The following is a 25,762-nucleotide window of genomic DNA, read 5'->3' on the forward strand; positions in this document are numbered from 1 at the left end:
GTAACGGGAGCCGCCAGCTTGGGTAAGAGTGGATACAATCCCTTAAGAGCCCCCCGTCCACCCCCCGTACACAAACACACGTGCCGCGCGCCCCAGCGAGGGACGGGCTTTTATCAGGGTTGCGGCAGGGCTACCCGATAAATAGAAGGCGTCTGAACGGTCGCATGGCGGAGGAGAACGGATAGCGCCCAGTGGTGTTCCAGCTTTGCGTGTGAACTGAACTGAACTGAACAGAACAATGATGTCAAAACGTTCTGGGGTTAGGCTAATTAGTAGACTACAATCATTATGGTGCGGCACCAGAAACTCTGGGTGCCTTGTTTTTTTCCTCATGCTGAAAGAAAAAGTGTCATTGATTTTACAGTGGTCTTATTAAATATACCATAAGAAACTCAATGCTTCAATCGATTAAGGAAGAAGCCGAGTTTGGATATCCTGAAATTCAGTCTATCCTCACATCACAAGGCAAGAACAACCCACTCGATGGCTCTACATGCTATGCACATGATACCTATTTAAGCAAAACCCTTCTGTTGTGCCACAAGCAGAGTTGTACAGCATCAATAGCTGCCTCAAGTGAATGAGTGGAGCTAAACCCGATAGTGTAAGGAAAGCTCATCCCACCACCCTGTCTTGGCCTATTTTGATTTTAACAGTTTAAGTTTGAAAGGCTGTGCACTTAGCATCCATTTTCTTGACAGTTAGCCCCAACCCTACTGTGTGGGACTTAATTCCAAATATGTTTATGTTTATGTACATGCATTTATAACAAAGTTAAAAGCAAATTAACCAATATTTAATATAACTGCATTTTTAAAGGACAGCACAAAAGCAGCATCTACTGCCTCAGGCAGTAAACATACTGCCTCAACACATTTGCACATCCAAGCCAAAAGACAGCTGGAAGCTAAACATTTGCAACTTTGTAGCTGAAATCATGCTATGCTCCAACTGCATTTGCTGTAAAAACTCTTTTAAGCAACTGCAGTTTACATCTCCCACTGTGACAAGTTACAAAGCTTAGGATCATCTAAGGAACACTATTGACACAGAGAATGCTAAAAAGAAAATACATTCTCTGCTGTATGGATCCCAGATACTGAAAGCCTTTCAAGATTTAAAAAAAAAAAGCACTGTGAATTGGATCTAGAAGCACACAAGGTAAACAGTAAATATGCATGGGATTTGTCTGAATTTATGGTAAACAGAACCTATATGTGAGGGAAAATAGTCCCAGTATCTTCTCAAAGTGTATTTTGATAGTATTTATTTTATTTTATTTTTTATTAAAACATTTCTATGCCGCCCCTTGCCGAAGCCTCGGGGCGGCTCACAACATCGAATAAAATACACAATAAATTAAAACAATAACAATTAAAATATATACAGTAGAATAAAATAAGCTGCCCTGGCCAAATAAAATTCAATAAGTAATCAATAATATTACTAATAATAATATTAGTATGTATTTAATCTTTTTTAGTAGTAAATAATATCGCAGAGAAAAGGGGAAATTTATTTTTATTGGCCATCTTGGAATTGGCAAACTATCGCTGTGGAGGATGGAGGATGGAGAAAGAATTGTGCCTTTGAATTGTCATCCTAATAACTACAAAAATATGATCTCTCCACTGTTTTTTTCAAGGTGCTGCAATGACTTCCCAAAAGAGGACCACACCAGCTGTAGCAAAAGGCTCTGGATTCTGGCATGTTCCTGTTGTGACTAAATACTGCCAGGAAACACAAGAGCTGCTAAAAGGTAAATTGAGGGTTAAAAAGAGGCCAAAGTAAGAACAAACTTTTATAGCCCTTGGTCAGCAACTGTGCATCCTGCTTTACCAACCTAGACCATTTTGCTATACTGTCCCTTATAACCTTCCATTTGAATGCATTCTCATACATGTGGGTCTTCAGTTTCTTTCCAACACATTTAAATTACTTCCTTCCAACAGTCTGGAATCACAGAAATCACCGTTCTGCAGAAGGGCAGGTAAACATTACAATTGGCAGTTTAGCTTTCTCCTCATCTACACTATAGGCAGCAGCAAGTGCAGATACAATGCAATCTGGCACGTTATAGGAACATAGGAAGTTGCCTTATATACAGTTGGTCCATCTATCTCAGTACTGCTTGCACTGATTGACAGCAACTCTCCAAAGTTTCAGAAAGCTATTTCATAGCCAGTCCAAACTTGAAAGGGATTGAAAGCAAATGCCCTGTTGAACTTTTGTCCAAGTCCATCCTTGCAAGTCAAGACCACAAAAATATATGCAATGTTTAGTATTATTGAAGTGATGTTGGAATTTTGAAACCACTGCTTAGGTTTTTTTTAATGCTGTTACAGTGCAAACTGGAATTATAAACCATACAGCCTAGGCTTAAGAATAGCAACATCAGGAAAAGCCTGTGTTGATTCCCCTTTTTCCCTAGCATGTGCCGGGAAGGGTTTGCTTAATTGCCATGATGTGCCAGAAGCTGCTTTTGGCACACCAGCACAAGCTGCCCTGAGGGTCCCTAGTTCCTAATACAGGAGGAGCCAGATGCTCATACCCCATTTGCCTTGCACTGGCTCTGCAGCAACACAAACCAGTTTTCTCACACAGCTGCCCCACTGAAATGTAAATAGGCTTTAAACCAGCCTTCCCCAAGCCAGTACACTCGAGATGTTTTGGGCTGCAATTCCTATCATTCCTGGCTAGCAAGGCCTTGGCTTGGAATGACTGAAGTTGCATATCTGGAAAGCCCCAGTTTGGCAATTCTAAATGGAACTACAGTATTATAAATACAAATCAGTTGCTTCTTGATGATAGAGTTCATGAATAATACTTCTTAAAACTTATAATAAAGTTTTCTCTGTCCTTTGGATTTTTGTATTACAGAAGCCTATTTACATACATATCAATCCATTAATTTTTAACTAGGTAGTATCTTTTGAACTTAATGAGTAATCACTGTTTCACTCACTGACATCACTAGGAGCTGATGGGTAATATATTTGAGGGTTATGTTATGTAAGATTATGTAAGGTGAAATGTGGGCAAATATGCCATAGAATCTGTGGAGACACAACTCTTTGACTTGAGGGGCTAATTTGTGGCTGTTCTTAGCACAGGCAAGCCTCAGTGCCAAGGCTGCTCTGCAATTAGAAGTAACAGGAGGGATTCCACTCCTGGTTCATGCCAACAAGGGAATCCCTTCTGTAGAGCAGCAGGATAATAGCCCCTGAGGGCATTTCTCCCAGGGATGGGGCTTGAAGCCTTAGCCTCGCTGCCTGGAGGAATCACATGGAGCTGCCCAGGGACTGGATGCCCTGTTAGTTATGAAAATGTATAGGCCATCCATCACTGTCATCTCTGGATGGCTTACAGAATTATTCTAATCCTAAACAAAATAAATTATGTGGTGGTTTCCCCTGTCCCTCACTATAAATGTCTTTAAGCCCTGGGCTACTTTCTTCTTAGAACCTTCTGAGGGCTTGGAAGTTCCTATCTGCTGTTTGTGAAACTGTTTATATATGTAGGGTTCTCAGGTGAAAATATGAGAATCTTTACTGATAGTATCTTCTTTATTTCAGTGATGATGGAAGAATCAAAACTTAGCAACTTCCAGCAACGTCATCTTATAAACTGCATGAAACGTGAGTTCTGCCTGAATTTAACCTTTCCTTTATGCTTAGCTGCAAAGTCAATTGTTATTACTCCAGATTTCTAAATATGTTTCAGCCACAGTCAATGTGAACAATCTCTGACTCCCCCCACCACAAAAAAAATTACCTTCTTGGAAATGAAATATATTTAGGCTCAAGAGGTCAGACAGAATTTAAATTAAAGTAAGTCACAGACTATGACTGCTTAATGGGCTCTAGTTCTATCCAGAACCTTAATGAAGCTCTCTTATGTTTTGGGTTCCTCCTGAACAGGCTCTTTAGTATATACTGAATCAATAGATTTTGGAAGCTTTTAATAAAAGCTGTGAATCAAAATAATTTGGATCCCTGTTAGATGCATGTGCTTTCACAGCCAAGCTAATTTCCAGAACCTCCGCTGAGAGATTGTGTCTGCAGTGTACTTCCATATGGCTATATGTAGGCATTTGGTTAAAACCTGAGCTCCAGGCCCACTTGGTTTTCAGACCAGGAATACCTTAAAAGTCCCCACTAGATAGGTTCTGTCACTTCTCTATCTGCAAGTCAGAAGGCCTGCCTGCCTATCTTCCACTCTGTATCTTTCTTTCTCCAGGAGGTGACTCATTGCCTACCCACTGCAGCCCAACATCCAGCAGAGAACCACAGCTTCCAAAACCAGTCTCACCACCAAGGGTTGTTTTGACCATCAGTTCATATGGTAGACCTCACCTCCGGCCTGCTGAGATCTGCCGGGCAGGCGATGCATATACCCGAGAAAAATTCAGGCCCCAAGCCACTCGTAAGCAAGCAGACTTTTGCAAATGATTAAGCTCCACAGGCTAACTAGGAAAAGGGAACTATGTAACAGTAATAATGTATGACAGAGACAAATTTTCAACTAGGTATACCTTGGCTTCTAGTTCTAAGGCACTACACTAGCACTAATGCTATCTTTGCAGTTCCCCGTTTACAGTGCTTCCCAATATAGTAAGGTAAGCAGAAATGTAACCCACACACTGAAATTTTCAGTGTGATAATTTAGTTTGCACTCTGCTTCTCTGAAATATACCCTTAACCTTGGAGTAAGCCCCATTGAATTGTATTTTCAGGTGAATGTGAATTGTGGCAAACCCTGTCCTGTTTTATTATCATTTTCCCCCACCAAACTTTGCTGTTCAGGTTGTCTCCCATAAACCCAGCTGTTTATTGCTTTGTGTCAGAACATTTATCCTCAAGTATTTATCATTTCTATTATGTATAGTCTACATAATACACAAGGTTAGCATGCCTGCTTTTTATTGGTCACCTATGCAAGATCCCTGGGTAGCGCTTAAGCACAGAGGCCCAGCTGCACAGCAGGAAAAAAGCACGTCTCCTACTGATTTATATTATCTGCTTTCTTTGGAATTTGTAGGAGACTTGGAGAAGGAGAAGGAAAGACTCCAAAACATCTTAGCAACAGGGAAAGATAAGGTAGAAAAACCACGACAGAAGATGCTAGTCAAGGTGGAAGAAGAGGTACCAGAACTGGACAGGTTTGATGAATGTATGTGAAAGAATCTATTTGGTTTAAACTTTCAGTCTGATGTACTCTGTATATTGCAGTTTAGGGAGGCATCTCTCTTATCCTGGAGTACAAAAACTGGTCAGAGAGAAGCAGTCGTTGGATTTTGTCTTTTCCTGGCTCTACAGATAGAGTGTTGCTGACAAACCAGTGGCTGAGTGTGAAGGTTTATTTGCACTGTCAAAATATATTTTCTACTTCTGGGATGAACAGTACAGCAATAGGAGCACAACTCTGATACAGGAATAACACCATTCAAGGAAACTTCTGCCACATAAGCAATGCTTTAGCTGCAGTGCAGACTGTTCCCTATGATGGCACCAGAATAGCCTGATGCAATAAGAATGAAAATAGAAGACAGGCATGGTGGGAATTGCATAGGATGGGTTCTTGTGTCCCTTGTGCAAATGGAGTGCACAGTGCAGAACTCCATTTGACATTTTAATTGACTGTGGGGTACATACCATTTGCATGAGAAATTCTCCACGATACCCCACCTGTGACAAGAACTTGAACAAGCAATTCATATGCAACTCATAAAAACAGAAGGTACCTGCTCTGACAGCACAAATGTCCATTTAGGGAGCCATCTAATATGGCTACCTCTAACCCTCCAAATTCCAAGGATTATGGGCATCCAGTTGGGTATGGGAGGTTCACAGAGGCAAGCTTCCCATCCTGTAAAAGACATGGATGTCCAATTTCAGCTGTCTGATTTTTCGCTTTGCTTGTGAGAAGAGGCTGAGGCACTGCCAGCATTCTAAGTATCCTGGCAGAATGTCTTTCTTCCTCTACTCCTGGAATAACCTCCTAGTGCCAGATCCACAAGTGCTGCAAAAGGAACTGTACAAGCTGTGAGGGTGGTCAGAACTCAGCACTGGGACTCCAACCATTCCTCTGGCCATCAAGAGAGCGTTTAGTGGCCATAGGATTGTGCCCAATCATCCTGAGGGGCACCAGTTCCCCTCCTGTACTCTGCCTTCTAATCCCAGGAACAGATTCAGAGGCATATTTACTCTGAACTTGGAGGCTTCATTTAGTTATCAGAGCTAGTAGCCTAGTCCTGATAGCCTAGTCCTCCATAAATATCACTATGTACCAAAAACGTGTATTGAGTATCCGATCAGCAAGTGTTCTTTCCAGGAGAGAGAGAGTCATTTCGAAGTTTAAACAGCATACAAGTGAGAATGCAATGTTTAACAATTGAGAAATAGGGTAATTCAGACTTCAAGAAGTTCTGAGGCATTCTTGCCCTCAGGATCATCATTACCCATTGCTTTCTCTTTTTTTCAATGCTTAGTGGTGAATGAAATTCAAGATCGACAGAAGTTTCTGGCAGAGATGAAGGCTCTGGGACAGGGCAAGTTTTACCAAGGAATTATTCTCACTGAAATATCACAGGTATCTAGTCTGTGTATTTTGATGTTTTTAGGATTGAACATTACTGTTCCAGTCCGACAACTGTGAGAAAGTAGGAAAAAAACTTGGGAGGTCAGTGTATCTGTATGTATAAGGCACGGAGATCCTCTTGAAAAAAATGTCATGGTGTTTTTGGGAATAAGCCTTTAACTGTGAAAGTTGCATGTTATAAGGAAATGAAAGCTTCTAGCATTCTTACCTCTGCTTTTTCTCTGCTTTTTTGCAGAAGCTGCGGGAGATGGAGATCATTGACAAGCAGAGAAGCACTGAACTGAAAGAGGCATTGGCGAAATCCTTCAATGTAGGCAATGAGCCTAATTCTCAAGAAGCCCAGTAATTATTTCCAGGCTTAGCATACAGCTATTGGGTTTTTAGTTTTTTCTGCTGCCAGAACTAGAACTTCTGCGAAACTGTATCAACAGGTCTTAATGGTGCAGTCTTGACCTTTTAGTGGCAAACAACTATAGGAGTGCTTCAGTCTCCGGGGGTGTGTGTTGTGAACTTAGATTAGAAACACTCTGTTCATAGCATTTAACCAAAAGAGGCCTTTTCAGGGATGTGGTTTAAATGAAGCCATTTGATTGTGGGCAGAGAATAGTAAGGATATGCCCTTCTTCTTTTAGCGGGCCAGGCAGAAATGAAAGAATCTCAGCATACCTATCTAGCCTCCAAAACAGAATAACGGTATGTTGTTTTCTAGCATTTTGTTTTTCTGCTTATTCTAATCCAAACACAATTCTGGTCAAACATTTTGGTAGATGTCCAAAACCTGTAGTGTTCACCTAAAAGTGGAGCGTAGCACTCCCATTTCTCATTTAGAATTCCTGTGTTTAATTAGTGCACAGCAGATAGTTGTGGCTGCTGGCACAGAGAGGGCAGGTCTCAGAGCACTTTACTCAGTCATGACCCCTCTTTTCTGAATTCTTTGGCCATTGCAGTGAGATTGTGGATATAAATGAATTTGTCAGGGCCAACCTGGATATGATGGGTTGTTTATTTATGTATCTGCTTCATTCATGTCTAAAGCAGAGAGGTTTCACTTCTACAACAAGGTGGGGGCAAGAGAAGCCACTCTCTTCCGTGCTTGAACTCACCATACCCTGCCACTTGAACCACTTTTTGGCCCAGTCCAGTTCCTTATTAGCCTCAGAAATGGGCTGACAGAAAAGTAATCGAACACAAGGTAATACAAAGGAGGAGCATCCAGCTCCTTCACTTTCACAATGTTTCACTGAAGAAAGTGCAGCCCATACTCCAGTTTAGATGTGACTGGAGAACTCACACCCTAAGACCAAACATAGTTGTTCCATTCAAGTGTAGTGTAGCCCTTGGCTGCTGTGTTTAGAGACAAAAGGCAGACTTATGTATATACTTGAGCTTTCCATTCCCCTGGAAATAGATTGATGTATAACTGACCGGGTTTTCCTTCTGCTGGGAGAAGGCAACTCAAAACACAAAAATAAACATTACAACAGATGTTAAATACAATTATTTTACTTATTTATCAGTTCCCTGCATGTCAGTGGAGATTGCAGTTAATACAGTGTCATTATGTCCAAGAGGGTGTGGGGATCTCTGATGGGAGCCAGTCTGATGGCATTTGAAACACTGATTTGTATTGTTTATAAAGGGAAAAGTTGTGCTTTGGGATCAAATCCAGGGTGACTTCGCTGTGGGGAGCAGGAGGCTGATAGTGGCTCTAATCCCCTGCTATGGAATTTAGAACATGGCCTTCTCCAGATGCTGGTATCACTGATGAACTCAGATCCCTTTCTGGAATGGCTGAAGCTGAATGTCGCAGGAGGGACTTCTCAAAAGTCATTGTATTTGGATAAGGCAGCACAGCAATTTGCTCTGGGCTGGTAGTCTACTCTGCTAACAGGAACTCAAGACTAACAGCTGACTAACCAACACTTACAATACTGTCAGTGTTTAACTCAGACCAAGCAATTATACATCTCAATAAATAGCTCCTCGACTAAGAGGAGAAGGCAGAAAGGAAGGAGGAAAGACATGACTTCCCTTCCAGCATGCACACTTGCACACACATGCACGCACGCACGCACACACCAAAGAGCTGGAATTGGGGGGAGGGGTGGAGTTTGGAAGTTTGTTTAAAAAAAAACCTACAGAAAGAACTCTCTTGCACACTTAGAAAAATATATACAGATCAAGCTTGGGGAGGAGTAACTGAGATCCCTCCCAGATAGGCTAAGGACAGCACTGATGAACAAGGCAAAAAGAAGCCTTATGGCATTAAGTATATCTTGACATCCTCTTACGCCTTACCAGTAGACAGGGAATTCTTGATCCCTTCCCAGTCCCTGTGTCCCCTGAGGAGCACCATGGATGAAATTAGCAGCAGCAATCAAGAGGGTTTAAAGGGCCAATGAGACCCGCACAAATACCATCCTCTTAACATAGTCTTCCCCAAGCTGGTGATCGCCAGACAACTTCCACCTTCTTGTACCATCATGGCTTCTGGTAGGAGATGATGGGTTACAGTCCAACACATCTGGAGGGCACAGGGTTTGAGACAGCTGCCTTAACCTTTCTTCCATACTTTTGAAAATGTTTCCAAGAGAGTGAGCATCCATAGCACATCCTCCTTTGGTGTGGGAAAGGCCTCTAGAAATAGGGCGCTAGTTAGATTTTTGGCTTCTTCTATATGATTAAGAAGCATTTTCTGTGATCATTCTAGTTTTAACAGTTTATGCCAACAAAATAAATAAATAAACCCTGCTCTGAAAACTCAGAGGCTTTTCAATTGACCATAGTGGGAGAGATTTATATTTGGGACAAAAAGGTAAAGATAAAAGGGATTTGGGGCAGGGAAGAGGAGGCTCCCAGACTGCTACAGAAGGTCTCCTCCCCAAAGGAGAGGGATATGAGGCACACGTGACTATCACAGTTAGAGAAGGGGGACAATTAGTGCAAGGTTTCCCACAGACACTCAAATCCTGGACTGCCAGGAACCATTAACAATAAGAACACACACACAATTGAAGAAGTTTGATGCTATTTCACTTTCCCATCCCCACCTCAGCCCCCACCCTACCCTGAAGGAACAAGTTAGCTTCCTCTTCCAAGTCTGTCCCTCCTTTATTTTCAGTGTTGTTTTGACCTACCAGGCCTCTCCCTTTACTAGGCAAAGAAGCATCTCTTGATGGAAGTCAACTGAATTTCTCCAGGAAAAAACCATCTTTGGTGTATGGCGAGGCACAGCTTCTTAAAAATAAAAGAGGAAGAGGCCACAAGTCCTATTTTGCCAGGTACCCAGCCAATCAGCTGGTGCAGTCTGAGAGTACAAGACAGTGCTCTCCATGTCTGGCTGCAACCTGCTTTAGCTTTTCTCCTTGGGTGACTTGCTCTTTGAGTCGTGTTTGTTCCCAAGCAGCTTCAACACTTTCATGGGCTTGAATTTTCCTTTCTTCTTGCTCTCTGCCTCAGCTTCCTTGTGAAATTCTGGAAAGTCAGACACATTGTAAGTGATTTTAGTGGGATGTAGGAGGTGGCAGTGAAAGGAAAAACAAGGAACATCAGACCATCAGTCCATCTAGCTCAGTACTGTTTACACCACCCTTTCCCATTGTGGTGTCCTCAAGATGTGTTGTACAACTGCTTACATCATTCCCTCCCAGCCAAAGACAATGGAAGTTGTAGTCCAATACCCTGGAAGGCACCAGGTTGGGGATGGCTGCAGTAAACTAGTGCATATCTCTCCAGGTTTCAGCAGAAGTCTTGCCGAACCCTAACTGGAGATTCCAGGAACAGGACTTGAGCTAAAGGTCCTTGCCCACTTACGCCACAGCAGGGATCTCATGCAGTACAATATACAAGTAAGGTGCCCAGGCATCAGGAACTCTGGAATACTGTGCTAAGCAAATGACAGACCAGATGACCAGAAAATGCAAATTCTGCCAGTAGCTCATTTAGCCTCCATCTGCTTATCTGCACATTTAAAACATAGAACTTTTTTGCAATCAGGACAGGCATTGCTTATAGAATTTGAAATTATGTTTGAATTCTGCTCCACCCTTTTGTGGGACTGAGTGCTGGCACTTGTGAAGATGCACAGAAAACAGGGACTAACCCCTGGATAGATCCAGAATCCTTGCTGTATATCACAAGTAATACAGACTGTTGTTAGCTAGTTGTGCACCTATACATGTGAGCATCCTCAAGCTTTGCTCATGAAGATACACTATCAAATTGAAGTTAGCAGTTTGTGTGCAGGATCAGGATTAATCCACAGAGCTGTGTCTGCTACAATTCTGCAGAGTACACAGAAATGCAGAGGCTGTGTTCACATATCATGTTAAGCCACTGTTTATGTTAACTGGTTTGTTGCTTTAGCAACAAATTGTCTTGCAGACAAGTAAACAGCTTTCCCTCTGCCCTGTGTCAGGTTTGTTACTCTTCCACCAACTTTGCCAACCTTCACAGCAGTTTCACTTTCAGTTTGTTCATGCAGAGTACTTCTGTTTCAGGGTAGACAGCAGCTTTAAAAAGCCAGGGATAAGCCAAGAGTCTGAATTCAGACAACATGACAAGTAATAGTTTAAACTATGGTTCAGAACTCATTATTTGTTTGTGGGGATGGGTTCAGAGTCAACAGCGACTTTCATTTCAACAAACCACACCATGCATTACATGTGAACTAGGCCAGAAGGTTCACTTGGCACTGAATTCAACTGTTGGAAACTTTTGTTAAAGAAGAAAGTTTCTAGCCTTTACTGATGTGAAGGAAATGTTTGAAAATGCATATGTAAATGAAATGAGGCTGTTTGAGGGTGGGACTTCAGAGTCCTACCTAGTTGTTTGCCCTGCCCCATGGCTAGCAAAACCAGAATAAATTAGCAAAATCAAGTGTGGAGAACAGCCACGGTTTTCATTCTTCCTCTGAGGTGGTTGCTTCAGAAGAGAATGGATGCCTTGGTCTCTCTTTCCCTGCAAGCAACTGGTAGGGGAAGGATCTTGACTGTTTGGTGTGCTGCATCAGAATGTTGCTAGGGAGAAGGCAGTGTTTAGCCTCCTTCCATCTCTCAGAAGATCACTACGGAAGCGATTAGTGGCTTCTTAAGTTAGCTCAGTACGGGGAGCTCACCCAAGACAATTCAGGCTCTTGTTCTTGACCAGAGCTAGTGACTACTTGCTGCCCTCTGCTGAGTGAGATATTCCTCAATGTCAGAGGGGCTCACCAAAGTAGAGGGACACTTAATACCCCACTAATATTACTGCTCCTCCTCTCTCTCTGTTCCTACTTCATCTATAAGCAGAAATTGGACAGAATTATGCAGAAAGACAGAAAGATGAATCCTGCAAGTTTACTTAATTTGCATCATTTGACTCATGTTTTACTTTGCTTGGAGCAGAACTGAATATTGTCTGAGTGCTGAGTTTTAGTTTGTTTGGCAAGGTGTGTCTGTTCGGCACCTGGATAATATGCTGGAAACAACACCAGGAGGTTATACTCCTGCAGAGCAGTGGTCATCAGGACTCTGCTGTGCCTAATTACTGGAGCTCCGTCCCCTTACCTTTCTTTTTAATCATGGCTTCCAACATTTTATCTTCCTCTTCCTCCCTGAAAAAAGAGAGAAAGCTAAGCATGACATTCTGCCTAAGCAAACACAGCCAAAGTTTGTTTTTCCCCAAATCTACCATTATGCACAGAAATTACAGGTGTTACCCTTTTCCAAGCATCATTTGGCCAGTACCTCCTGCCTATCCTGCAGGAGCAGGTTTGTCTCAAAACCCAGCAGGCCACAGCTCTGCCTCAGGCACTAGCATCAGTGTCCCAGACAGAGCTTAGGTACTCCTGCGCACAGCCTGGAGAAGCTTTCACTGAACGAAGGGCACGGTGCAGCTGTGCCTCGCACCATGTGCCCTACAGCCAGCAGGAACTCCCCAAGCCCCATTCCTTAAAATCAGCCAGCCCATTTCCACGACTTCTCATGCTACCTTTGCCGGTCCTCATCCAGGCAGTTGATGATGGCATTCCGTTGTTCGATAATGGTCACAAGCTCGTGCATCAGCACCTTCTCCCTCACTCGGTCCTCATCTGTCCAGTCTTTTTCTGTCAAGGAAGAGAGAGGGGAAGCAAGAGCCACATGAAGAGCTTCCTCAGGCAAGATGGCCATGGTTTTGTTCTGCAAAAGAAAAGCCCCCTGTGCCCCACTGGTTGCTGCCCCACCAAATTTCAAGGAGAAAGTGGCAAACTGGACACTTTTTAAAGTAGTAAGTGGCACTTTTGCTGCTGAAATACATGCCACTGGAGTGACTGTTTGAGAAGGCTGACTACTGCTTCATCTTATTTAAAAGGAAGCTACTTTGCTGTTTTTTCTCAGTACCAGACTGACAGTGCAGCCCACTGCCCTCCAGGTGTTGCTAAACTCCGAGTTAAAAGTTGCTCGGGGAAGACCTCCTCCTGGGACTGTGACAAGCCACTACTCTTCAAAGAAAATAGAACTGGACCAGGCAGACAAACCATCAGCTTCCATATAAAGCAATTTGACACCTTCGCTTTTTCTGAGTTTTTGTCTGAGACGATCATCATATTCAAAGTACTGGCAGAGGAACAATTTGGTTTTGCTCACTGATTTGGCTCACTGATCAGTGAGTTCTTTTTTGTCCCTTTCTCTGGATCATTTGTGCTGTCAGCAATTTTGGGAGCCTCCTTCTTGTTCGACTCTTGGTGGCCAGGGCAGGAAATGCCATATAGGCAGGCAACAACCTCTCCTTTGACTGAATAGTGCTCCCTGCTGGCAGCCCACGTGTGATAAGACAAAACAAAAATCCACCTCTCCCTGTGTAGTCCAGCTTCCCCAACATGGTGTCCTGCAAATATGCTGGATTACCACTCCCATCATTCCTAGAAAGCTTGGGCAGTTTTAAGTCCAATATATCTGGAGTGGCAGACTGGATGCTTTGCACTACACAGGAAGATCCAAGTCTGATCCTTGGCATCTCTAGATCCTCAGCTGGGCTTAGGAAGTCCTTCACCCCCTTCACTTCTGCTGCCTACAGTCACCACTGAGGCCATCAGAAAGAGAGGAAGCAGTCATTACAAACCCTTCCATTGTGCTTGGATCCAGCTGCAGCTGAGAGACCCTTGCAGGCAGAGGAAGCTGCAGCCCTTCATCTAAGTCCATGAACTGCTAAACTTTGCAAACAAAAACTAGGGCCCAAATTTGCCTTTTCTCTCCTCTCTCTCAGTCCCTTTTCCTTTTGTTTCATGCCTTTCAGATTGTAAGCTGGAACTGTCTTATTTCTTATCTTTATAAGCTGCCTTGAAAGCCTACTCGTATATAAATAAATACTTGGGGCCCTAGAGAGATGCCACTTGTCAGAACAGGCAATGCCCATGGGCCTGACATGCACGGTCCACGCAGATGTCTCATTCATGCCCTAGGGTGCCCTAGGAAAATGTGATTATCAGCCTTTCATTAAAAGCACTTAGGGCAGAATCCTTTGGCTAGCAGATGCCCTCGCAGTTGGTGCAGGCTTCAGCCTCAGAGATGGGGCAGGCACTGTGGGGGCATTTTAAGGGTTGGGGAGGGGAGGAGGGAGGCACCACCTTAATCTGCTAAGCCCAAGAGCACTGCAGCCTCTTCTGCTCACCCCCACATTCCTCCCATCCTTCATTTGATGCCCACAACTTTCTGAGTTCAGAGGATTGCAGAGATCCCCAAAAGGTTGTGCCCTTAGGGAGGAAAAAAGTGAGTGCAAGTTAAACATTCAAAAAACTCTGAACAGGTGCCATGGGAGACCAGTCAGGCCATGGAAGACCGGTTGAGTCATCTTGAGCCCATGTGTTTTGGATGTTGTCATCCAAAGCATCTCTAGACAGCCTCAGGTTGCCTAAACCTGCTTTGAACACTTTAAGGAAATTTCTTTTAACAACAGTGTAGTGTCCTAATGCTGTGGCATAAGACATATAGCAGATCAAGCAGGAGGAGACCTTGAAGAGGCTTACCAGGTTTATTGAGGAGACACCGGAGTTCATACTCCACATCAGCCTGACGCTGCTCCAAGTTTTGCTGCTTAAAACTAAAAAAAAAAAAAAAAAGGAGAGAAGCTGAGCATTAGTTGTATTAGGTTTGCCTTGAAGGGTCATATAACTGCCTCAGAACTGCTAGAGACCAGCAACAAGATGGGAAGGGACAGCCAAAAGGCAATTAATAGCAAATAACTGGAAGACAGCTCAGATGTTGACAATACCGAAACGGGAAATCAACATGGAATAGAACAATTAATGAAAGTTGACAGACAAATTAGGAGTGTACGGAGGAATAAAGATAAAATATACTTTTAGCAAGGAGTGACAATAATATATAATTACATGAAGAAAGAACTGAATAGAGTAATTCTGGGAAAAGCTTATAGAAAAATCTGGAACTCATGAAAAGGGAGGGATTAAAAAAAGAAATAGGACAAAGAAACATGGATAAAATCAGGAGAGGGATTGGAAGGAATTATGAGTTAATAGCTATTAATATGAATGTGTTTAATTTTACTTTTAATTTTGTATGTATTCTCTTTGAAAACATTATAAAATTTTAACTAAATAAACAAGATTGGCACAGAGCAGGGAGAATTTCTGATGAGGCAATGCTATTTTAAAACATCATTCTCCCAAAGATCAGTTCAAATGCTGGCTTCTCATTTTCCCTAGATCAACCGCAGGTAGAACTTCTGCTTAATAAGATTTGGCTGCTTTAGTGGCCACAGGAGACAGTGTTCCTGATCCTCTTTCCACCTAGGAAGAGAGGCACTCTTATGACCACCAACTTGCTGGCACCTCTTCTGCCATGATGGAATTGTCTACCACCACAGATTCACCAAACTGCAAGCTGAGTGTTTTTTGGATGGCTGAGAGAGCTACCCATTGGGACTGGCCTTCATGGCTGAGCGTTAAGTCTGCAAAGGATGAGGATATTTCAGTGATACTTGGCTCAGGGGGCCTCAGTGGGAGCTGTTGCCTGGCAACTGCCAACCAGGGAGCACTGCTTCTATCACAGACTGAAAGAGATGCAGCAGTTCTACCCAACTCCCTTCTCTTGGAGCATCTCAGTGGGAACTGATTCCTGGCATGGCACCCAGGAAGAACAAGGGAGAACAATGCTGCCCAAGTAATCCTGGTTCCATGGAAACAGTGCGTAATTTCCTTCCTGGTGCGAGACTGGAGAGCGATTTTAATTCTGAGAACTGTTCGTAAGCCTCTTTGAGAGTTTCCAAGCAAGGAAGGCTTACTATGAATACTTTAAATAATGGTTAAAGAAAATACAACTTTTACAAAAGTTTCTAATTATTATTTGTTACCAAAGCAATGTTATGATCTATAACTAACTATATAGGATGGATAAATATATGACTAAGAATTGAATGGGTTGGATCGGAAAGTGGTTGACAGAGACTTTTATTTACTGTAAATCTGTTTAAATGAGGAGTTGCTTGCTAAATCTTTGGAATGACCCTTGGCTTCTTTTTTCCCTATATACCCTTTTTCTTTCTATTGTACTTTCCAAAAACAAATAAAAGATTTGAAAAAAAAGGGAAACTCTAAGGGCCATAAGGAGAATCTGTAGAATTACTCTTTTAAAATGTAATTAATAAAAGTTAAATTGCAAAAGTAAATAATTAAGACTGTTAAATTAATGATAAAATAAAACTCATAAAGTAGAAAATATTGATTTCTAAAATATAACTAATCCAAAAATAATATTATTTATATTATCAATTACATAAATGTAAGTCACATAAATGTTTTCCTCTGTTACGTTGCATTTATTTGCCTTTGTTCCCTGCCCAAAGCTTCCGAGATGCAGCAGGCTACTCTTCTTGACAGTGCAAGGCTGAGCATATCAGAAGGAAGTCTTGCAAGAGTCCAGGGAAGGCTTGTTTGGGACTGCAGCTGAAGTCCTGCATTCATACTCACATGTAGATGAGTTCAGACTCCCGTCGCACCAGCATGTGCTTCTCGTGGATAAGTTTAAACCAGTCAACCAGCAAGCCATCTTCAGGGACATCTGCCAGTCAAAGGGACAGGGACAAGCAGAGATCAGAAACCTGCATATCCTGAAGGACTACTTCCCTCTGCAAAAACAGAGGCAACAGGAAAATGGAGCCAGAGCTTCTTGGACCGGAGCTCAATTCTTGCTCCAGGGCAACCGAGGCCTAAAAGGGCTGCTTCTGGAAAAAAAAGAGCAGACGGCAACATTTTCTCCAATGACTTGTGCTTCTGTGCACATACAGCACACATGTGCTTCCAGTATTGTGCAAAGCTCCAGCTGAGAGATTTTTAAAAATCTGTTTTAGCTGTCTATATTCAATTTCCCCCCGTTCTCTTTGCCTGTGAACAGAGACACCTGTCTGTCTCCAAATAGCACATACTGAAGGCCTCTTTGATGCAGCCATAGAATGTTGCATGTGGGGATGGCATTTGGCCTTGGCTCGCCCACCCAGCATGATCCCCCACTCCAGTGTAATGGGCTGAGGAGATGAAGACATCAAGAAATTCAAGCACTGATGTACCATCCATCCTCCTTCAACCAGCTCCCCATCATGTCCCAAGCTTAGCTAAACAACAGGAGCTGTTTCCCTGAATGTCAGCCAGATAAGCTTCAAAATCTCCTTTTTTCACTTCCATCCCTCCCCTCCGAGCCAGGAGATGAGGGTCCCTTCAGGCACAACCTCTGCTTCTGCAGCAGCGTCACATCCCTACCCCCACTGGCTTGTTCATCCTCTTGATCGGATATACCCTTCTCCAACCTAGTGCTTTCCAGATGTGCTGGACAGCAGCTTCCATCACTCTCAGCATGCATGGCCACTGGAAATGTTGCAAGTTACTGTCCAACACATCTGGAGGGCATCTGATTGGCAAAGGCTGATCTACTACATATGAACATTTTCTCTCTCAGCCTCAGGGTCCTCACCCCTTTCTCTGCTGCTCTCCCCTTGGCTTCTGCTGCTCCAGCCCAGCCTCAATATTTCTATACAATACTGTGCAATTTAAGTATGTGCAGAATTATTTTTAATGTTACTTTTATTTTTAACCCTGTGCATGTACTGTGCATTGGCTGTTTCCAGCTGGTGTCCTCCAGCTCTGTTGAGCTACAACCTCCAGCACCTCTGACAATTGGCCATGCTAGCTGGGGCTTATGGGAGTTACAGCCCAAAACATCCGGAAGGCACCAGGCTTGGGAAGGCCAGTGTACAGAGAACAGCGTTGTAGTAAGGAAATTGGGTCAATAGAGTAGTGCTAAATTATGAAATGCAGGTGCTCATCCTGACAGTCCGCACTCCCAGACCCCCAAGGAGAGGTGAAAAATGCAAACTGCTGTGAATGGGAGGCAGTTTTCTTCTTCAGCAGAAGCAGGTCTTTTGTGAAGCCAGTGGGTCTCTGTTGTTCATTCAAAACCAGGTCACGCCAAAATACTTTACATGACAGCAGGGATAGCTCGCAGCAGTATCTTGTTGCTGGGAAAATTAATTTCCTCTCCCTTAGATGCGGACTGTGCTGAAGCTCAGGTGGAACAGGAAATTCTGAGTAAAGTAGCAGATGAGAGCAGCACCCCAAGCAGTAAGAAGGGCTGGTGCTGCTTCCCAGTGGGCCCTCTCCACTATGTCACCAAACACAGTGTGCACAAAAGGGGTGAAGCTAGCCAAGCAGCAGATGCTCAAGACCAGCGTCAGGATCCCAGAGGGGAAAGCCTGGCTTGGTGGATGGTTTAATTAACGCAGCTTGACATGCTGAAACTGTCCCTGCCTTTTGCCTCTCCCCATTTAGCCTCACAAATGGTATCACCCATTCTACCATTCTCCATGCTGCGGAGCTTCCTCTCTAGCTCAACTCCTCGGTGCTCCAGCTCATCCAGCTGCTGCTCTATGCTGTCCATCTCACCATAGATATCCTCCACTGGGACATACTGGTCTGACTGAACCTGCAGACCAAAAGAAAGGAAGAAAGGAACATGCCTCCCAGTTCAAACAAGCTAGTCATGGCCATGCTTTTTGGAAGATTTCACTTGACCCCAGGACCGAAGAAAGAAGATAAAAAAACAGAACCTGTGATTCTAAACACATGCAGTCTGAACAAGGGCAAGAAGCAGGACAGCACTTGGCCAAGAAGCCCACCCCAAATCCATCTGGACTTCCAAAGAAACCATGAGAGACTAGTTTTATTTATATTTTTAAACTGAAGGCTGACATTCTCAAGGAGACAAATTCAGAGTTAAGAAACTGAAGTCAGCATAGACACGAGCAAATATAATTTTGTCTATTATTAAAAAAGGGCTGTGAAAAGTTTGGGATGGCAATAAGAGTGTGACAGCCATGCGTGGGTGCCACTGCATTCATGTCCTCCTTGCGGGATTCCCATGGCCACTGCACAAGTACAAGGCTAGACCAGATGGACAGTTGCTCTGATCCAGCATGGCTCTTCTTGGTCCTTACATCAGGTTCCAGGGCCACTGTTTTAATCAAATGCTCTTCCTGACCTCACCATACCCCGTAACTTCCCACCTCCTTCCACCAGTTAAAACAATACAGCAAAGGACACAGAATCCCATCTCTTTTCCTCCCCACCCTGTTACCTTCCGTTTGATCAAAGGAAAGCCATGTCCAGGAGCAGGAGGCCTTGCGGGCTTGGGTCCCTTTGGGGTTTTCTTAATAGAGGGGGAGGCAACAGGCGACGGCTTCCGGTTGAAGGGATTCTCTTTGCAGGATGACTGGAGACACATACAGAACAGGAGGATCCAAATACAACTGTAGCGATGGGGTGCAACCCTAAGCCCACCACTCTTCCCCCACACTTTGATGGGAACTATCCCGCCACACATCTGGAATTCAAGGAAAACTCTTGCCCAAGGTTACACAGATGAATTCCATACTTTCCAAGGGAAAAAATAAAGGTGAGATATGTTTGCCCATGACTACTCTAGATGCAGAGGGACCACTGACCAAAGCTTTGAGTCTACAGCTCAACAGGGCAAACATGGCATGCTTGGCTATAGTTTTCATCATTTCTGAAGCACCTGTTGGTGCAGAGAATGAAACTTCACAGTAAAAGTTAGTCTTCCCCAAACTAGATGTGTTGATCTGCAAGTCCAGTCATTTCCAGTCAAGGATGGTTCCTCAGGGACTTTCCAAAATCTTTCCCCTTTACAAAATCTGCTCCCTTTTAGGTTGTTTTTTTCAAGAAGTGAAAATTTTCAGGATGCCAGGTTCTCCTTTCTCTTCCTGAAACCACCAGTCAGCAGCTAGGCTGGCAACGAGAGAGAGAGTTGCTTGCTGACCCTGCCTGATCTTTCTCCTCCTCCAGGCCCTTCACAGGCCCTTCCTCTTTGTTCTTCTTCTCTCTACTCCCACACTCTTACTTCACACTTTCTTTCTCGCCTCTTCACAGCTTTGCTTTTTCTTGCCCCTCACTGCCTTTCTCCCCTTTTCACCCTTCTATCTCTGTTCCTTCCTCCTCCAAGTCCCTGGCCTTGTTCTTTCTTCCCTCCCTACCCAGCCCTCCTCTCATTCTTCACATACACATGTGTATGCACACACAGAGGGCCTTTCTGGGCGGGGAATGGAGCGGCTGAGACCCATGCCTGACAAAGGGAATAGGGAACTCATGAGTTCCTTTTGAGGATAAGAGTACTTTCCTTTCTGCTGGAGCTAAAAAAAAGAGTGTGTGTGTGTCTGTGTCTGTGTGCGGCATGAGAAAAGCAAACCCATGCAGAACTACGCAGAAGTGATTCCCACCAAATTCCAGGTTGGCATGCCTAAGAGTACAAACTTAAATAGGTATTTTACTGTGCCTCTGTGGAAGCCATATTATGATGGTATCTGCAGCAATTTTTCAAATTCCCAAAATGGTTTGAGACCCCTAACAGAGTCAATACATGACAATGAAGGTGAGCTAAGCAAGAGCTGCTCAAAAATTTGTCATGCCCTCAGAGCTACCAAGGTAATGAAACTCTAATTACAGATAGAATGTTCTGGCCATATGCTTTGTTTATATATATATATACACACAGACACACGTGTGTAGATGAACCTGAAGCATCTTTTCCCAACATGGTGTACCTCCGATATTTTGCACTCCAACTCCCAGTATTCCTGATCATTGGTCATCATTGTCAGGGCTGATGGGAATCTAAAGCCAAAATATGCAGAATACACAAGATTGCCCCCAAGCTTTCAAGCTTCCTGCTGTACCCATCATGTAGCCAAAGGGTAGATCCATTCAAGATCGCTAATGCATGAGAGCATTGTCACTCTGCACAGATGTGGTTGCCTATATATGGTTGAACCAAGAGGAACTGCAGCAGAGCAGCTATGCAAATGGTAAATTTAAAACAACATAATTCTATGGCACTGAAAAGAGGTAGCCAACTGGCAAGTTGCAGCTGGATCAGGCATGACACAATTTTATCTGGCCCCTGGTAGCCCTAGCCCTACTAAGTGTTAATTGAATACATCTGATCAAATACATTTTTTTAAAAGCCTACAAATTCACATATACAGAAACAAAAATGTTTTAAGAAATACAGATGCTTCATACTTCAGTGCTGTATTTCTTACCTTGACATGGAATGCAGCACAGGGATCCATGCATAGAAAGATCCCAGTTGGGTGGCCTAAGTTATTCCAGACAATGTCAAGAAGTTAAACCAGCATTTGTTTCATGGGTCCCCCAAAGTAGTTGGGCATGACATGAAACAGCCAGCCCTGATCTGGCACCCACTAGGATCAACAGCCCCTGCCAGGAATTCTGGGAGGGCAATAGGTTGGGGAAGGCTGGCCTGAAAGATCTTAGGTAGGAATGGCATCCCCAGATCCTTTCCTGGAAAATTAAGTGTGATGAAAAACGTTGGAAAGAGAAGGAAAAGGAAAGAAAGATGGCCCCCATCTTTGGAATCCAAGGAGCTGGCTCCAACATACCTTTGGCTGTGCTTTGGGTGAGGGAGAATTTGTGGCAGCTCTGCCACTCAGATCTGAAGCCAAGAGGATGGGAGTGGGAGTGGCACTGGGGGGAAGCCTCGGGGAGACTCGCCCAGGGCTGGCGTCCAAATTCCCAGATGAGCAGCTTGGTGTAGTCTGAAAATTCCTCCCCTGTGCCTCTTGGCCATCACCAGCCAAATCACTGGATGATGAAAGGGAGGAGCCAGTGGAACCACTGGGCAGAGCTGCAGGGCTCTCCCTGGAGGACACGCTGGCAAGTGGAGGGTCTGAGCAAGAGACGACAACAGAAGCAGCTGGAGCGTGGACCATAGGCTCAGAGGAGCTCTTGGGCACGGAGGTCTCCTCCAGGTTGTCAGCAGCCTTGGCTAAACACTCAGACGTGATGCTCTCCAGGCTAAGGGCAGGGGATGGGGTGGAAGACGATGGCTCGGAGTGGGAGATTCTGGAAACGGGATGGTGAACTGCAAAAAGAAAGATGCAACTGAGAACCTAGTCCAGCCTTCCCTGACAATGTGTCCTCCAGGTGCGTCCCACTCGCATCACCCCCACCCAGCATGGACAAACACTTCTCTGCAGAGCCTCTCTGACACCAGGGCCATTTAGGGATGGACAACAATTTGGTCTAACCCTTGGGCCACATGGCAGAATGATGCTTTGATCACCTGCACCCACATCAGTCTCTAAGCCATTTAAATTACAGTGGCATTGTTCACACAACACAATAACACACATGGGGTCAGGGTGGGTGCTATTTTCAATATGTAACCTCTGTTTTGAGGTTGTTTTGTCCTGAGAATCAGGCAAGCATGAATTAAGAAATAAGTTTTCCTACACAGAAATCATCATAGGCAATTTCCCTTCCTTCAACAAAATGGAGATCTGTCAGGTTTGAGCATATCTTAGCTTTCTAAAATACAAAGAAGCTGGAGTAGGAAGCAGGATCAGGGACAACCTGACACTCAGCAGCATTCTGTCCCTAGAGCTAACATACCCTGGCTCTCCTTAATGAAGGAGGAAAACTAACCATCACCACCCCTTCACCTCATGATCATATAACAGAGTGGAAACTTCCTGACCTTAGGGACAATCACAGAAACATCAGAACAGAAATCGTAAGAATGTGATGGCAACAAGGGAAAACCTCAGCTATTATAATTATCATTGATATTTATAGGGATAAAATCCATTAAGGGTGGTACATAAGAATAAAGTTATCATGCAGTAAAATACTGTAACAAAACTATGAACACCACATAAAATATCTGCCAACTCCTTAATCCTTCAAGATCAGGCAGAGAAGCCCCAGTTTCATTACAGACAAATTTGCTAGTACAGAGCAGCAACTGGGGTCTGGACTGCCCAAGAACAGGATCGTGGGGAAGTCGATGCAGAAATATTCATGTGGAATGGATGGTTGAGAGGACCAATGCACTTCCTATTGCAAGGCAGGATGGACTCACCAAGCGGAGAGGCACTGGGGGCCCTTGGAGCTGGCCGCTTCTTGATCTTGGGGCTGCTGGTGGGGGTGATGCCATACCAGGGGTGAGCAATCCTGGATGAGGCCTCGCTCTCTCCTGGCTCTTGTTTTTCAGTACTCTGTGGCATGACTGATTTCTGCTCCTCCTCCTCATCATCATCCTCAAAGGGGTTATAGGGCTTTGGCTCCCTCACTGTGGGCTTTCCTTCTCTTCTCTCAGCCTCCCCTACTTCCTCTTCACCGCCTTTGTCCTCTTCCAAAGTCCTTGTTGGAGGCTCCTTGCTACTGCTTGGTGGCGGAGGAGCAGGCTTCTTTTTGGGCTCCCCCTGGACCAACACAATCCATGGAGGGTCTTTTGGCCTTGGAGATTCTCCAGTTCTGCATGGAGGAGGAAACACTTAACACTTAAGCTTCCAGCTTCCCAAGCATCTAGAGTCTTGACAACAGGTGGAAAAGATGCAGGACACTGAAAAGAGTCATTTCCAGTTCCAAAAGTCAAGGAACAAATCACAAAGGGGGTGATCTACTAGGCACTCCCTTTTGCAAGCAAAGACCACACATGATAGCTGGCCTTTTGACAGCTGTCAGGGAGAGCAAAGTGAAAATTAAACCTCTTTCCACCATCTCTGGTTGACGGCCTTGGTAAATGCCTGCTACAGCAGACATTCCCCAGGCAAGGATGCCCATATTGAATCTGTGAAAGTTTGTCAGTGCACACTTGTGTGAGTGCAACTAGAATTTTTTAAAACAAAATTTAAAAAAAATGTGCACAGTTGGGGAGCAATAAAAAGAAGATGGCAAGCTAGTGACAGCCCCTCCAGTGGGCCATATGGGTGCTTTGAAGGGGAAGTCACTTGCTATCAACTTTATCTTTGAAAGGCATGAGAAAAGGAAGAAAGGGGTGGGTGGGACTGCAGAGAACAAAAAGAGGCTTGCAATCTTGGCAGGGGATACCAAGCCAGCCATGAGTCACTTTGCAATTTGGTCACTGGTAAGTCAGCCGGGACTGCTAGTAACCTGGACAAGCTTAACAAAAGCAGCAAAGGGGTACTTTTGGTGCTGCTTTTGAAAAAGGCGCCCCCATATTCACAATGGGATCCGTCACCCAGATATGAATGACATGCCAAGCCATGTGCTGTCAAGCTGAATCACTGCCTAAGAACAAGTTATTCTTCAAGAAACAGTACAGGTTCATATAACATGACAACCCACTATGGCTTGTCAACCCAATGGTGAGTTGTCATGTTGTGCAAATCAGTATAACAAAAAGTCAGCATATACACAGAAATCTGTAACTGGTATTTTGAAATGAATTCCACAGACTGGAAAGTCCTGGCATGCCCTGGATTTAAGACAGTAGCAGAATCCCCTCTTTAATAGACATGGGATTACTATCTCAGAACAAGTTCTCAGTGAGTCTTGAACTTTAAAAAGCATGGTCAAGTTCTGAAGAGCAATTTGTTTGGATGATAACAAAACTGTGTGTGCAGAGGGTGAAGGGGAGCTGGAGGGGGATGTCAACACTTCTTGATCTAAATGTCATTTACAAGCAGCAGGACATACCGGTCTGAGGATGTGGGCCTGCCTCTGGGTTTCGGAACTGGTGGAGACAGCTCAGAAGGCCTGCCTAATCCAGAAATAAAGAAGAGTGCAGGTGTCAGCCTTGAAGAGATACTTCCAAGCCTATTACATGGTGAAAAATTATTCTTCAAAGAAAATAGCCATCCCAGCTTTCCCCAGCTTGGGACCCCTCCCCCCAGAGAACTTGGACTGCAATTCCCATCATTCTCCCCACCATAGTCAGCATGATAGCAACTGTAGTCCCAACTGCAGAGCACATGGTGAGCAGTGTACCCATGCAGTGTTTTCTGGAACTTCAGATATCAGTCTTGGAATTCTTTATCTACCCTAGCTGTGAATTTCAGGCCCAAGACACGGCCATCCTCAACCTCCATGACCCTTTTTCTAGCCATTCTATGAACCTGACTTTGTATTCAGCAACTCACTCGACTGCCATGCAGATTAAGGCAAATGAGCCAGCAGATTAAGCAAAGAGGGATCCTTGCAGCCCTCCTAAACCAGCCAGTCTGGTTTTTCTGGTAGTGGCAGAGGCAGGCAAGCCTGCCCCTCCAATCACCAGTGTGGAAATGTATAATGGAGTGCAGGAGGGGGACAGATCACCTTGCTCCTCTTCCAGTCTGCCTTTTTGCTATGGGGCAAATCAGCTGCAAGATAAGTCATTTCCGCGGGCTTATATACAAGGCTACAGTAGTCCTTAACAAAGATGTTGGCCTTGTAAGAAGAATAAACTATCACACAGGAAACAGACTGAAACAGGTCACATGCCATGACTTCCTATGGGCTGAATAACTCACAGGCTGTCATGCACAAGTGGGAAAGGGTGGCTGTGCTGCCCAAGGCGCACCTGCCACTTCTGCGTTCACTCAGCAACTCTTGTAGGCTGCTGAGTCTGTTATCCAAATCTGAACCACGGGATTGCTTAGAGGTTTTAACTGCTAGGACACCGTGTACATAAACGTGCTTTGATCGTTTTCTGCACAGAACTGATGCTGTGCGGGCACAGAAACAGAGCACCCTGGACACCAGACCACAATCTAGGAAGGGGTGTGTGAGAGTGCACGCAACCTGAGAGTGGAATGCTTTGTCTAAGGGTGTGACACTGTTACAGCAGCCAGTGGATACAATGTGGATTGAACCGAA

The 25,762-nt window shown here is 44.2% G+C and overlaps 2 protein-coding genes across 5 annotated transcripts in view; one reads left to right on the forward strand and one right to left on the reverse strand.

Annotated features, from left to right (window-relative positions):
- The first annotated feature begins 1,523 nt into the window (after positions 1–1,523).
- Positions 1,524–7,947, forward strand: CUNH22orf23 (chromosome unknown C22orf23 homolog). Its single transcript, XM_044441014.1, has 6 exons — positions 1,524–1,759; positions 3,576–3,638; positions 4,240–4,425; positions 5,041–5,172; positions 6,491–6,591; positions 6,836–7,947. Exons 1-6 carry the CDS (start codon positions 1,654–1,656, stop codon positions 6,944–6,946), a joined length of 699 nt encoding a protein of 232 aa, XP_044296949.1. The 5' UTR covers positions 1,524–1,653; the 3' UTR covers positions 6,947–7,947.
- A 140-nt stretch (positions 7,948–8,087) lies between these two features.
- MICALL1 (MICAL like 1) overlaps positions 8,088–25,762 on the reverse strand; it is a 40,186-nt gene continuing 22,511 nt past the window's right edge. For 2 of the 4 annotated variants that reach the window (XM_044441008.1, XM_044441007.1), the window contains exons 7-16: positions 24,605–24,668; positions 23,025–23,419; positions 21,544–22,025; positions 19,203–19,337; positions 18,425–18,551; positions 16,547–16,637; positions 14,585–14,658; positions 12,571–12,685; positions 12,147–12,193; positions 8,088–10,074 (exon numbers count right to left, since the gene is read on the reverse strand). In XM_044441008.1, coding sequence (XP_044296943.1) covers positions 9,953–10,074; positions 12,147–12,193; positions 12,571–12,685; positions 14,585–14,658; positions 16,547–16,637; positions 18,425–18,551; positions 19,203–19,337; positions 21,544–22,025; positions 23,025–23,419; positions 24,605–24,668 — 1,652 coding nt within the window. In that variant the 3' untranslated portion in view covers positions 8,088–9,952. Of the gene's footprint in view, positions 10,075–12,146; positions 12,194–12,570; positions 12,686–14,584; positions 14,659–14,679; positions 16,801–18,424; positions 18,552–19,202; positions 19,338–21,543; positions 22,026–23,024; positions 23,420–24,604; positions 24,669–25,762 lie in introns of those variants that run through there. The other 2 variants (XR_006415763.1, XM_044441009.1) reach the window with 2 other exon arrangements.

This window comes from Varanus komodoensis, unplaced genomic scaffold (genome assembly GCF_004798865.1).
Source record: "Varanus komodoensis strain SLA01 unplaced genomic scaffold, ASM479886v1 scaffold39, whole genome shotgun sequence".
Taxonomy (NCBI): domain Eukaryota; kingdom Metazoa; phylum Chordata; class Lepidosauria; order Squamata; family Varanidae; genus Varanus; species Varanus komodoensis.

Coding starts and splice junctions, on each gene's coding strand:
- CUNH22orf23 (XM_044441014.1), top strand. CDS start 1,654: ATGACTTCCCAAAAGAGGACCACACCAGCTGTAGCAAAAGGCTCTGGA. Junction 1,760..3,575: donor AACACAAGAGCTGCTAAAAG/GTAAATTGAGGG, acceptor TCTTTATTTCAG/TGATGATGGAAGAATCAAAA. Junction 4,426..5,040: donor ATTCAGGCCCCAAGCCACTC/GTAAGCAAGCAG, acceptor TGGAATTTGTAG/GAGACTTGGAGAAGGAGAAG.